The sequence below is a fragment of the Eumetopias jubatus genome, unplaced genomic scaffold, assembly GCF_037043125.1.
Source record: "Eumetopias jubatus isolate StellerSeaLion01/CBP00866 unplaced genomic scaffold, mEumJub1_p1.0 scaffold_9, whole genome shotgun sequence".
Classification (NCBI taxonomy): domain Eukaryota; kingdom Metazoa; phylum Chordata; class Mammalia; order Carnivora; family Otariidae; genus Eumetopias; species Eumetopias jubatus.
Window position 1 is genome coordinate 50,916,036 of NW_028274815.1, and position 12,612 is coordinate 50,928,647.

At 34.4% G+C, this 12,612-nt stretch overlaps 1 protein-coding gene across 4 annotated transcripts in view; it reads left to right on the forward strand.

Annotated features, from left to right (window-relative positions):
• EXOC6B (exocyst complex component 6B) overlaps positions 1–12,612 on the forward strand; it is a 609,012-nt gene that overhangs the window by 299,895 nt on the left and 296,505 nt on the right. For all 4 annotated transcript variants that reach the window (XM_028116269.2, XM_088026464.1, XM_028116270.2 and 1 more), the window contains 3 exons: positions 9,580–9,651; positions 10,357–10,454; positions 12,160–12,265. In XM_028116269.2, the coding sequence (XP_027972070.1) occupies positions 9,580–9,651; positions 10,357–10,454; positions 12,160–12,265 (276 nt within the window). The remainder of the gene's footprint in view (positions 1–9,579; positions 9,652–10,356; positions 10,455–12,159; positions 12,266–12,612) is intronic.

Here is a 12,612-nt window from a genome sequence, read left to right on the forward strand (position 1 = left end):
GTAGCCACTTCAAATTGCCATCCTTTCTAACACTGAGCCCACTTTTTTTGGGTGCTCTCTGCAGTAAGAAATAAACAAAACAAAAACCCCAACAACTGACATTTATTGGAATCTTTTCTCTGTGTTGGGAGTTGGTGGTGTGTGTACTTCATATATATTTCATAAGGTAGGTATTATTATTATATTTACTTTATGGTCTGGGGAACTGAGCCTCAGAGAGGTTAAGTAACCAGCCTAATGTTACACAGTAAGTGGTAGAGCTTGGATTCGATTCCAGACATGTGACTCCAGAGCCCATATTCTCAGCCACTACCCTAAATTGCCTTCTATAATGCCAATTAATACTGACTTGGAGTTCACAGTTTTATTCTTATTTTTTGAAAAAAAAAAGCTTATATCAGTAAGTTACCTAATTATGAGTTCCCATGATTTTGATATATTTTATTAAAGCATGAATTTTTGATGATAATTCACTTTATTTCAGATAGATAATATTGGCTCCGAATTAATCATTTGTTCAATATTTCTTTAACACATGTTGGCAATGGGAATACAACGGTGAGCAAGATGGATAAAATCTTTGCTCTCAGAAAGTTATATTTTGATTGGGGAGGTTCCCAATAAACAAATAAATAAGAATATCAGATAGTGATAATACAATGCAATTAAAACAGTGATAGTTTAGGGTGCCTGCTTTTGATTGGTTGATCAGCAGCGGCATTCTGAGATCAGAATATCAAGGAGTCACTTTATGCAAAGATCAATTAAAAGGGAATTCTAGGTATAAGAGATAGTAGTACAGGGACTTTGGGGGTACTTTTCCATCTGAACTGTTCGAGGAATGATAGTGAGGACTTAATAATAGAAGATAATTTAGCATCTAGAATATTTCAGTAAATGGCTCTCATATCCATCTAGTTGTGCCAGCTAGAAACTTAAGTTATCCATGATCCTTCAACTTTCTTATCTCTTCATCAGCAAGTGTTCCTGAGTAAATACCATGTGTAAAATCTGTAATTGATGGGATTGTAGCTGTTTTAGGGAATTGAAAAATGTTCAGAGTGGGTAGAACATGGAATGTAGAAAGTTAGGCACGGTATGAAGTAAAAATAAAAAAGTAGATAGATGTCATATTATTTAAGACATATTTGATGCTTTAAGCACTGGGTTGAATGGAATGTGTATGTGATCAGTGTCGGGGTAGGGTAAATTGGAGTGAGAAGATCAGATTTCCATTCTGGCTCAATTATGGATGAGTGACGGGAAAGGATATGGGCAGAACAATTAATAGGATAGTTTAATATTCAGGCAAGAGGTGATGATAGCTGGACCAAGGGCAATAGTAGATATGGAGAGATGTGGATGAATTGGAGAGATTTTTAGGAGGTAAGATTAATTGTATTTTCTGATGGATTAGATGTGAAAGGTAAGGTTAAAAGCATATCGAGGTAATGCCTAGGTTTATGGTTTCTTTCCCTTTGATGGTTGGAGTGGGGAGGTCATCAGTGGCCTTTGAATATGATTACTTTGCCTTTGTGCTATCCAAGTGACAAGGTGTAGGAGTTTGGTTAATATATGCATTTGAAACCAAAGAGGATATGTCATTGAATACATTGCAAATGTTTTTCTCCTTTTATTTTTATTTATGGTTTCTTTTTTGGTATTTAGACATGTTAAATGTTTGCCTCTTTATATATCTATCCTTTTTTAAAAGGATTTTATTTATTTGAGAGAGAGATTGAGAGCGGGTGCATGAGCCGGGGGGTGGGGGGTGGAGAGGGAGAGGAAGACTCAGACTCCCCACTGAGCAGGGAGCCTACCATGGGGCTTAATCCCAGGACCCTAAGATCATGATCTGAGCTGAAGGTAGACATTTAACCAGCTGAGCCACCCAGGCGCCCCTATATATCTATCTTATTTTAAAATTTCTCTCATTGCTTATATGTGACCTAGGACTTCATCTGACATTTTTATCATTTTACTCTTTTGTCATAACAAAGTCTGGCAAATTTAAAAATATTTTTTAAAAGTTCCTGCCTGTTCCAAGACTAAAAAAAGTCTTGTAACTATGTTATGGCTTGATTTTTTTTTTTTTACACATTTATGTATATACTACCACTTATTATTTATTTTTATTTGAAAAATGATTAACGATCTCATTTTACTTTTTTGCAATAGTGTATCTATTGTCCTAGGATCATTTTTTTAATGTCTTACCTTCTCCCTTAGTATAATGTGTTTTTATATGTAAATATTTATTTTATAAAGGTAATATGTTTATTCTAAGATAGAAAATATTGATTATTAATAGTAACAAATTTTGGCCATGATCCCTGGCATGATTATCATTAGCTTTCTTATATGTAAATTTAAAGATTCTTTTTCTTGTGTATGAAAACACAATATATACAATATGTATTTTAAATAGAAACCAGCTATGGTTTTCACTTTGTGTCTAATCAATCTGTATTAATTTTAATATTTACTTGCATAATATTCCATTGTAGGAATGTATCGTTTAAAATCATTAATTCACTTTTTAAAAAAAATTTGGGGGCCCTTTTTTTTAGCTATTGTAAACATTGCAGTGAATATTTTTTTTTTTTTTTAAAGATTTTATTTATTTATTTGAGAGAGAGAGAATGAGAGATAGAGAGCACGAGAGGGAAGAGGGTCAGAGGGAGAAGCAGACTCCCTGCTGAGCAGGAAGCCCGATGTGGGACTCGATCCCAGGACTCCAGGATCATGACCTGAGCCGAAGGCAGTCGCTTAACCAACTGAGCCACCCAGGCGCCCTGCAGTGAATATTTTTATAAAAATATTCTTGCACAATTGATTATATCTAGGATAAATTCTTAGATTTATCTAGGACAAATTAGTGAGTTAAAGGATCTGTACACTTCTTAGGCCCTGGATGCATATTGTAATTTGCTTTGCAAAAATATTTATCATTTAGTACTCTGAGCATTGTCTTTTTTTTTTTTAAAGATTTTATTTATTTGAGAGAATGAGATAGAGCACAAGAGGGGGGAGGGTCAGAGGGAGAAGCAGACTCCCCACTGAGCAGGGAGCCCGATGCGGGACTCGATCCTGGGACTCCAGGATCATGACCTGAGCTGAAGGCAGTTGCTTAACCAACTGAGCCACCCAGGCACCCCTGAGCATTGTCTTTTAGAATGCCTATTTCCCTATTCCTTTTACTTCACAGAAAGTTATGTTTAAAAACAAAAAATCATTCCTAATCTAATATGTCAGAAATTATATCTTAATTTAACATGTTTTTCTTTGATTAATACTGATATTGAAACTCTCTTTAGACGTTTTTAGTTATTTGTATATCTTCTTAAAATTTCCTGTTCGTATGCATTGCCTTTATATTTTAATAGTTTAAAAATATTTTATTTATTAATAAAACATGGATGCTAGCTTTTAATCTGAATGTTAATCTCTGGTCTAATATGTAGGTTGCAAATATTTTTTCATAGTTTCCCATGTCTCTGACTTTGCTTTTCTTTTCCATGGCTTTACGGAAGTTTAAAATTTTTTGTAAATATATTGATTTTTAACTTGACAACTTATGTCTTCCTTATTGCAAAGAATATATAATTATTTGTCTATATTTGATTTTAGTATTTCTGTACAGTTACTTTTTTATGTATATATCACAGACATAAAACGTTTATTTTAGTATAGGGTGTGAGGTTGGATTCTTTTTTTTTTAAGATTTTATTTATTTATTTGATAGAGATAGAGAGAGCATGCACACATGCATGCAAGTGGGAGGAGGGGCAGAGGGAGAGGGAGAGAATCCCAAGCAGATTCCACACGGAGCGTGGAGCCTGCCACTGGGCTCGATCTCATGACCCTGAGATCATGACCTGAGCCAAAACCAAGAGTTAGTGCTTAACCTACTGAGCCAAGCAAGCGCTCCTTGGATTCTGTCTTTATTTTTTACAACGACTCATCACTTCTAATAACATTACTGTGTTAATCTCATTTTATTCAGCTCAGATTGCCATAATGAAATGTCATAGACTGTTACTCAAACAACAGAAATTTATTTTCTTACAGTTCTGGAGGCTGGAAGTCTGAGATCAGGGTGCCAATGTGGTTGGTTTTGGTGAGGGCTGTCTCTTGAATTGCAGATGGCTGTGTCCTCACCATGTCCTCACCTGGCCTTTTCACAGTGTCACCTGCTCCTTTTGTAAGGATACCGATCCCTTCAGATCAGGGCCCTTCCTCCTTTGGCCTTAAATATCTCTCTAAGTTCCATCTCCAGGTATAGCTACACTGGGGGTTAGGGCTTTAATGTAGGAATTTGAGGGGGGGGACATCATATTTAGTCCATAACATCTGTTTTTTTCCCCAACATATTTTGGAGGCTACCTTTATCATATAATAATATATTTTATAAATACTAAGCTCTGTTGCTGGCTGTATGATTCTTACCCTTCCTTTCCTTCTTTTTCTCTGTCTTGAACCAATGTAACATTGTTCTGATTACTATAATTGATATAGTAATATGGTATCATTTCCTAGAACATGTGCATTCTCTAAAATCCTCTTTTTAGTATATGCTAACCATTTACATTCTTCTTATTCTTCCAGATTAATTTGAGAATCACTTTGTGACATCCCTTTCACCACTTAAAACACCTCCCCCCCCCAGTTGAACTATAGTATTATTATGCAGCGAATCTGTAAATTAAAATGGAATTAATTGACATATTTCAGTATCTGGTATTTTTCACCAGGAATACATGTATTTTTCTCAATTATTTGCTTTCATGTTTTTATGCAATTACATTCATGCAATTACAAATTGATATTTGTCCATATCAATGATTTCACCAATTTTATTATTTTGGGAATAATAAAATATTCTGGGAAAAGCTGTTTTTTTTTAGAAAACTTAGATTTCTTCCAAGTAATTTCTGTTTTGTAAAGCAGTGGTTCATACCTTTTTCTCTGTGACTTACACATTTGAGGATGTGAGAGATACACTTAGCAGGAAACTGTCCTCTCTTCCTCCTCATGCAGTTGAATTTGATGTCAGGAAGAGCAGGATACTTTCCAAGTATGGTGATTAAAATGTATATATATGGAGAAAATTAATCTTAATGGAGCTGTTCTTTGTAGATCTATTGTGTATTCTTTTGAATTAAAGAATACATAACAAAATACTTTTTTTCTTCCCAATATTTCAGCATCAATCTGTAGAGGCAGAAAGTATATTAGTGGTTGCTTTGGGCTGGGAGTAGCTAGGAGGATAATTTAAATAACTTGCATTTTCTTTTTGAGGTAAAAAAAAATGTTCTAAAATTGACTGTGGTTATGTTTGCACATGTCTGTGAATATATAAAAACTAAAAGCCATTAAATTATATATTTCAGATGGGCAAGTTGTATGGTATGGGAATTATATCTCAACAAGGCGATTAAAACATAACTCAGCATCATATACATTTATAATCATTTTATTTATTATGAGACAAGAGTAATTGATGCCACAAATGTTAATTCTGTTTCATGACACTATTTATTGTATTATATTACCCAGCAAAGCAAGCCAAAATAAGAGCAACCCAAACATCAAAACAGATCTCAAAACGAAACACTGTATCTGAATGATTGTTACTTGTTTATCAAAAATCTATATATCTTTCTAACATTCTATGTTACATTTAAACTACTCTTTTTCTGATTGAATTATTAGTAATTGCATAAATTAGAAACATTTTGAAAGCAACAGTATTTCAGGTATTAATATGTATAGTATTCTCAATGCTGATTTCAAAACATGAAAGAGATCTTACATGGTCCATCTCTCTTGGAATTCAAATTTAGCAGTATATTAAAATATAATTTGTTAATACAAAGAAAAGTTTGTATCAGGAATGGTTCAATATTAGAAGATCTGCTGATATAGGTTTTAATAATATGATAAGCATCATCTGATAATACTGAAAGGGTAATATGATAAACCGATCATCTGATAATACTGAAGGGGATAATAGTGAAAGGGTACTCAAAATTATGGAACAATGGGGGCGCCTGGGTGGCTCAGTCATTAAGCCTCTGCCTTCGGCTCAGGACATGATCCCAGGGTCCTGGGATCGAGCCCTGCATTGGGCTCCCTGCTTGGCGGGAAGCCTGCTTCTCCCTCTCCCACTCCCCCTGCTTGTGTTCCTTCTCTCGCTGTCTCTCTGTCAAATAAATAAATAAAATCTTTTAAAAAAATTATGGAACAACGTAATACTGTGTGGCAAAACCTCATGTTTTACAGATACTAAATATTGGATATTTTAGTTTGTTATGTGGTAGGTAGACAAGAGTGTGTACTGTGATAGCGGTTTTACACACACCCATGCCATATCCATACTCATCCCCCTCACATATTTTAAGTTTTTTTGAGTCAAAAGGGTATACTGAGTATACTTGTCTTCTAGTTCTGCTAACCAAACAACATGGGGAAAAACAAAATAGAAAGAAATTCTACAAAGTACCATCCGTAGGCCAGAAGTTTTGAAAAATTTCTTTGAACTTAGAAAACAAACGAAATTAGAAAATTAACTAAACCCGAGACAAGAAAATATTACATTAAATATGGTAGAGGGAGGTACTGTCAAAGTAGGAGATATTCTTCCAAATGGAATCTAGGAATACTCTAAATTTAGAGTTAACAAATACAATGAGCAGGAATGGGCCTAGGAGAAATCATAAAAGAAATTATTTAGAGGTCTACTTTCCAAAAATCCTAGCCAGCCAGCTGCTCACCCAATTCCTTTGCCCAACCTTACCATCTATGTAAAGAGACAATAGTATGATCAGTAGAGTTCTCTCATGCTACCTTTTGAAGGAAGTGATTCATCTGCGCCCCTTCTGTGCCCTCTCCCCACTTACAAAGAGCCTGTAGTCACTTTCTTGGGAAACAGACTTAAACTTACAGAGGAAAAACCCATGCAAGTTATCCATACTAATCAACTAATCAACCTAGTCCTTCATTTGAAAACATGAACAGTCAAGAGTCATAAAATATTTGAGGAAAACCAATTACATCAAATAGAAGATAACAGTAAATAGAATAGCCATTCTTTAGCAAATACAAATAATTCATGGACTAGGAGAAAAATTTACAAAGTAATAATCATTCCTGGTTTTAGGAACATAAGAGACTAGGTTATTTATACCAACCCTTCAGCTGGAAACTACTAAAAATGCTGCATTTTTGTCTATATACCATATAAAATGTTCTGTAGTTCTCAAGTGCTTGGTAAGGATATTAAGGAATTACCAAGCCAAATCCAGGGAAGTTGAGAGTCTAGAGAGATAAGCTAACCACTTAAGCTTTCCTTGCCTTGAGGTCACTTGTTAGTTCGGACAATTTGAACTTTGATTTTGACAGCCTCTTGGGGCCACCCAAGATAGAAAGTGTATAATATGGTGTCTTCAAACCAAAGAGATGGAAAATGTGAAAGGAAAGTTAAGAAACATGGATGGATACCTGATATTAATTTTTTGATTATATCAAATAGAGATTTAGAAAGAAAGGATAGTCACAAAGGAGGGGACTTTAAAAATTAAAGAATTAAAAGAAGGAAATTTTCCTGCAATGAGGAAAGACTGGATTCCTATAGTTGGAAGGCTGTATTGAGTGTCAAGCAGGATAAACGATGAGAGATAATTCTTTGACATTAGAAATTTCGCATTTTAGTTTGAGGGCAAAAGAAAGTCTTTTTAAAATATATGAGGATTCAAAGTTTACTCTTTATTCTATTTTATTGGTATTTTACAAAAAATGAAAAATCCAGATTATAAAATGGGATAGGATTAAATAAAATGTGTGCAAAAAATGGGTAACACTCATAGATAAATCTAATTAGCTGATATTTGATTATTTATGAAGTTTAATGCTTTTAAGAACATGTACAGAAGGAGACTTAATGTTTAAAAAGTTTTTTTTTAAATGAAAATTCCGGATTATTTCATGTAAACAGTGGGAAGAAAGTGTATAACTTATTTAATGACTACTGTAAGTTAATTAAAAAGAACTATGATCCAATGAAAATAATGAAATAAAAAAGAAAGAAGAAATCATTGTAAATAGAAAACTGAAAATAAGATGGAATAGGTTCAACATGTCAGCAATCACAGGAAATGTCAAAGAGGCAGTTTTATAGTTTGCTTACATTATGATGACCTAAAAAGAGTGAAAATAAAGTAAGAGGAGCAGAAATGGCAGTATTCTCCAAGGCAAATAGAACTATTAAATGGGAGAAGAAAGGCATATTTTGTATTATTCTAGTTTTAACCCACCAAAAAGACAATAGCCTTTTTAAAAAATTTAAATTCAATTAGACAGGGCGCCTGCGTGGCTCAGATGGTTAAGCATCTGCCTTCAGCTCAGGTCATAATCTCCAGGTCCTGGGATCGAGCCCCACATCGGGCTCCCAGCTCAGCAGGGAGTCTGCTTCTCCCTCTCCCTCTCCCCCTGCTTGTGCGTGCTCTCTAGGTCTCTCTCTCTCAGATAAATAAAATCTTTAAAAAAAAAAAATAAATTCAATTAACCAACTTACAGAGTTGTTAGTTTCATTACATCATTAGTTTCAGAGGTAGTGTTCAGTAATTTATCAGTTTCCAATAGCCTTTTTATAGAGGACAAGCAAGCATCATTATGTATAGAACAAGAACTGTTAGTAATAAGAAATTGATGAACCGTACCATTGTGGGAGAATTCAACACACCCCTTTCAGAAATTGGGAGATCCAGTAGAGGGGAAGGAACCAAACTGTAATCAAGAGACTGTGAATATCAAAATGCCACATTTTTCACATAGTGACATATACATCTTTGAATCCTGCCCACAGAACCTGTCTTCCATGTCATTTCAATTTTCGGTTTTATTGATAAGAGATTATATATAGACTTTGTAACTTTTCCTCTGTATTTATGTTTATTTTCTCTTTGTATTCCTTGTGTTCTTTACTTTTGTTTTCTCTTGTTTAATCAGGCTTCCCTGAGATTTGTCTGTTTTATTGATATTTTTAGTGAGCGTTTGGTTTCGTTGATCAAATCTTTCATATCTTCTCTATGTAATTTTTGCTTATAATTTGATCAGAATTGATCTTTCGTATACTTATGGTTTATTTTGGCTTTTTGAGTTAGCTTCCTGGGTTGAGTGCTTAATTTATTTTCAGTCTTTTGTGTTTTCTGTTTGCCTCTAAAAATATAAATGTATTTTGAAATGGCTTTAGGCACATTGCATAGGCTTTGATATCAAGTATTATATTGTTTATTTTAAAATAATCTGCAATATCAATTTTGATTTCTTTTTTGACTGAAGAATTATTTAGATTTTTTTTTTTAAATTTCCAGCTGTTAAAAATGTAGATCATGATTTATTGGAGTCTCTACTCATCTTTTCCCTGCTAAATCTGTTGTCATTCTGAGCCAGGAAAGGGTTAGACCCTTTCTAGAGAGCCTTTACCATGTGAAGCATTAAGCAATGAAAGAATTAAAAATTTAGTTTTATTTTTAATAATTAAGATGTTTTTTCCTCATTGTCTTTTATTTCCTTTAGTCTTACTGCTCTGATCCAAACCTCGTGTTAGATTTGAAGAACCTCATTGTGCTTTTTGCTGACACACTTCAGGTTTGTGACTTCTGTTTACATAGAGTTACCTAGATTAGTGTTCATCAGCTCTAGATCTTTTCCTTGTCTACCCAGCTTGAATAAATGCCTTTTAGTTTTTAGTTGTATTTCTTCTTTTCCTAGAGCTAGATCTTATCTTTTTATAGCATTTCTTAGTCATCACCTTGACCAGTTTATATTCTCATAAATAGTTCCAGTCCCTTTTTTTTTTGCTCAGAGCCAAGTCAATTAATTGAACCACTCACTACCTTAGTTTTTTAAAATGTCCTTAATTCAGATACAATTGTTGAGTGATTTTGGAGTTTTTTAAAACTAGTATCTTGAATAATGATTGTTGATTTGAACCACGAATCATATCCAATAAGATAGCATTAGAAATGGGTAGCATTTCAAATTTCTCTCGCTATTCATGAAGTTTGCTAAGGGTACATGACGAGTTGCAGGGAGAACTTAGTGGACACTGTACCCAGTATATATTGATTTTAAATTTCTTCTTTCTATTTTTTTTCTGACTGGCTTAAATATTTTAGTATGTATCTTTTAATTCTTGAGAGATAAGCACTGGACATTAGGTGGGAATGAAACATGCTGATGTCATGCTTTCATTTAAATTGAATGATAATATAATTCAGTGCCTGATTTCTCTCATGTTGCTAATAAAAAAATCACCCTATAAAATGAAGTTATTTTCTTATTTTGTTTCAGGTGTATGGTTTTCCTGTAAATCAGCTTTTTGACATGCTGTTAGAAATCAGAGATCAGTATAGTGAAACTCTGCTAAAGAAGTGGGCAGGTATCTTCAGGTGAGAAATTATCTGTAGTCCTGTGTGGTGTGTATGTGTACACGTGTGCATGTGTGCTAGTGTCTCTTTATACATAAGGCTTCTCAGATAAATAAGCAACAAGTATGTGTGGCTTACGTATTCTAGCTGTGATACAAATTATGGTTCAGAATTCAAGCAAATTGTAGAGATGTCCCAAATAAAGTTCCCAAGATATCTGATCTCAATGTATTATGTCTGCTATGTGGAGAGTCCCCAGACCCCATTTTGGCTTTTTTCCCCCTCTTGAATAAATGTCAGATACCTTAGTTCATACCATTCAGATCATTTTGTGTCTTCTTAATATATTTTTTGGCTTTCTTTTTGAAGATCATGGCTAGTCAATAGCTCACTTATAGGGTAGTAGCTTTGAGCCCTTTTGAATAATTTAGGAGTTTTGGAACCTTTTTTGAAGACTTACTCATGTGATTCCTCACATTCTTCCTTCTCGACATTTAGAGAGGAAGCCTATTCCAATCCAGTGTTTGAAGTGTATTATTTAGATTTCATTTATTTATTTGTCAGAGAGAGAGAGCACAAGCAGGGGGAGCAGCAGGCAGAGGGAGAAGCAGGCTCCCTGCTGAGCAGGGAGCCCGACGTGGGACTTGATTCCAGGACCGTGGGATTGTGACCTGAGCCGAAGGCAGACGCTTAACCAACTGAGCCACCCAGGCGCCCCTGAAGTGTATTATTTAAATAGTTACTGCATCATGCATTGTGTATACAATAATACGAGAGTTACCCTGTTATACCTTGCACTCACAAATATCTACTTGGACTGTTTGCCTGGCACGCAACCCATGTCAGATCACTTGAGTTTCTTCTCCTTTTGAGCCTTTATTTTTTTATTTAAAGTGATCTTCTTGCTTTATTGCAAGACCCTGTCCCCAGATCAGCTTACCCCGTTTTCAAATTCTTCTAGCTTTAAGATCTTACATTTTTCCTTTAATCTTACTAATGGTACAGTTGTATTTATGGGAGGATTATGTCTGTAAGAACCTTGAAAATTAATAACATCGTATATCCATGGTCTTAAAGAGTGTCCGATCCGATCCCTCCAGTAAATTTGATTTTGATTTTGGTAGTATGGTCTCTGCTTTTAGAGAGTTTCCAGTCTAGTTAAGGAGCCAGTTCCTATGGATGAAGTTCATCCTTAATACAGAACAGTAGATGAAGTATATGAATATAATTTGGATTTATTATAGAAGTTACTTTTCCCCATCTGCCAATTTTGAAAGTTAGAATAGAAGATCTAGTACAGTATTAAAGAACATAATCAAATATATTTTCTTTAAAAACAAAGCAGAAAAACCCCAAATAGAACCTTTTTGCTTTTTTTCCAAGCACACAGTCTTTTGTTGTTTACTACTTGTTTGCCTTATGACTTCTACATGTTGCAATGAAATTTTGTCTCATTTAAAAATCTTAAATCCTATGAGATTATGTTTATAATTGTGTTCCCTTTGTTTCAGAGTGTAGTTTTCTTTTGGTCTTCTGTTAAAGATGTTTTTACCTGAAATAGATAGCTTCATTGCAGAAGGGGAATAGGCTAGGGACTGGAAAACATTTGTTTTGGTGGTTATATACATGCAACCATTTGAGTTTACCTGAAAATTACTTGTGATCACTACAGTGATTAACCGGCTCACCCTTCCTTCCTTCCTTCCTTCCTTCCTTTTCTTTCTAGAAACATACTTGATTCTGACAATTACAGTCCTATACCAGTAACAAGTGAAGAAATGTATAGAAAGGTGGTAGGACAGTTCCCATTCCAAGATACAGAGTTGGAAAAGGTAAGAGTACTTTACAAAAAAATTCTGTTTGCTTTGGCATCCTCTAAGAGTTTTCTTTTTATCAGTTTCATTAAAGGCACTTCCTCCAACTCAATGCATTAGACCTCTACAACACCTTCAGAGAATGATTTTGGGGCTTTAGAAGAACAGAAGTTCCTGTTTTGGGAATCAGTAGATGACCTGAGGGTCCTTTCACCTCTGAAGTGTTAGGAGTATTGCTGGGCATGTTCCAATGTTGTTTATACTTTGAAATACTTGCTTTTATTATAGTTTTAGGACATTTTCTCCCCAAACATACACTAAAAATTATCCCGTGCTCTATAATTCTATTGGTTTTGACAGTGTAT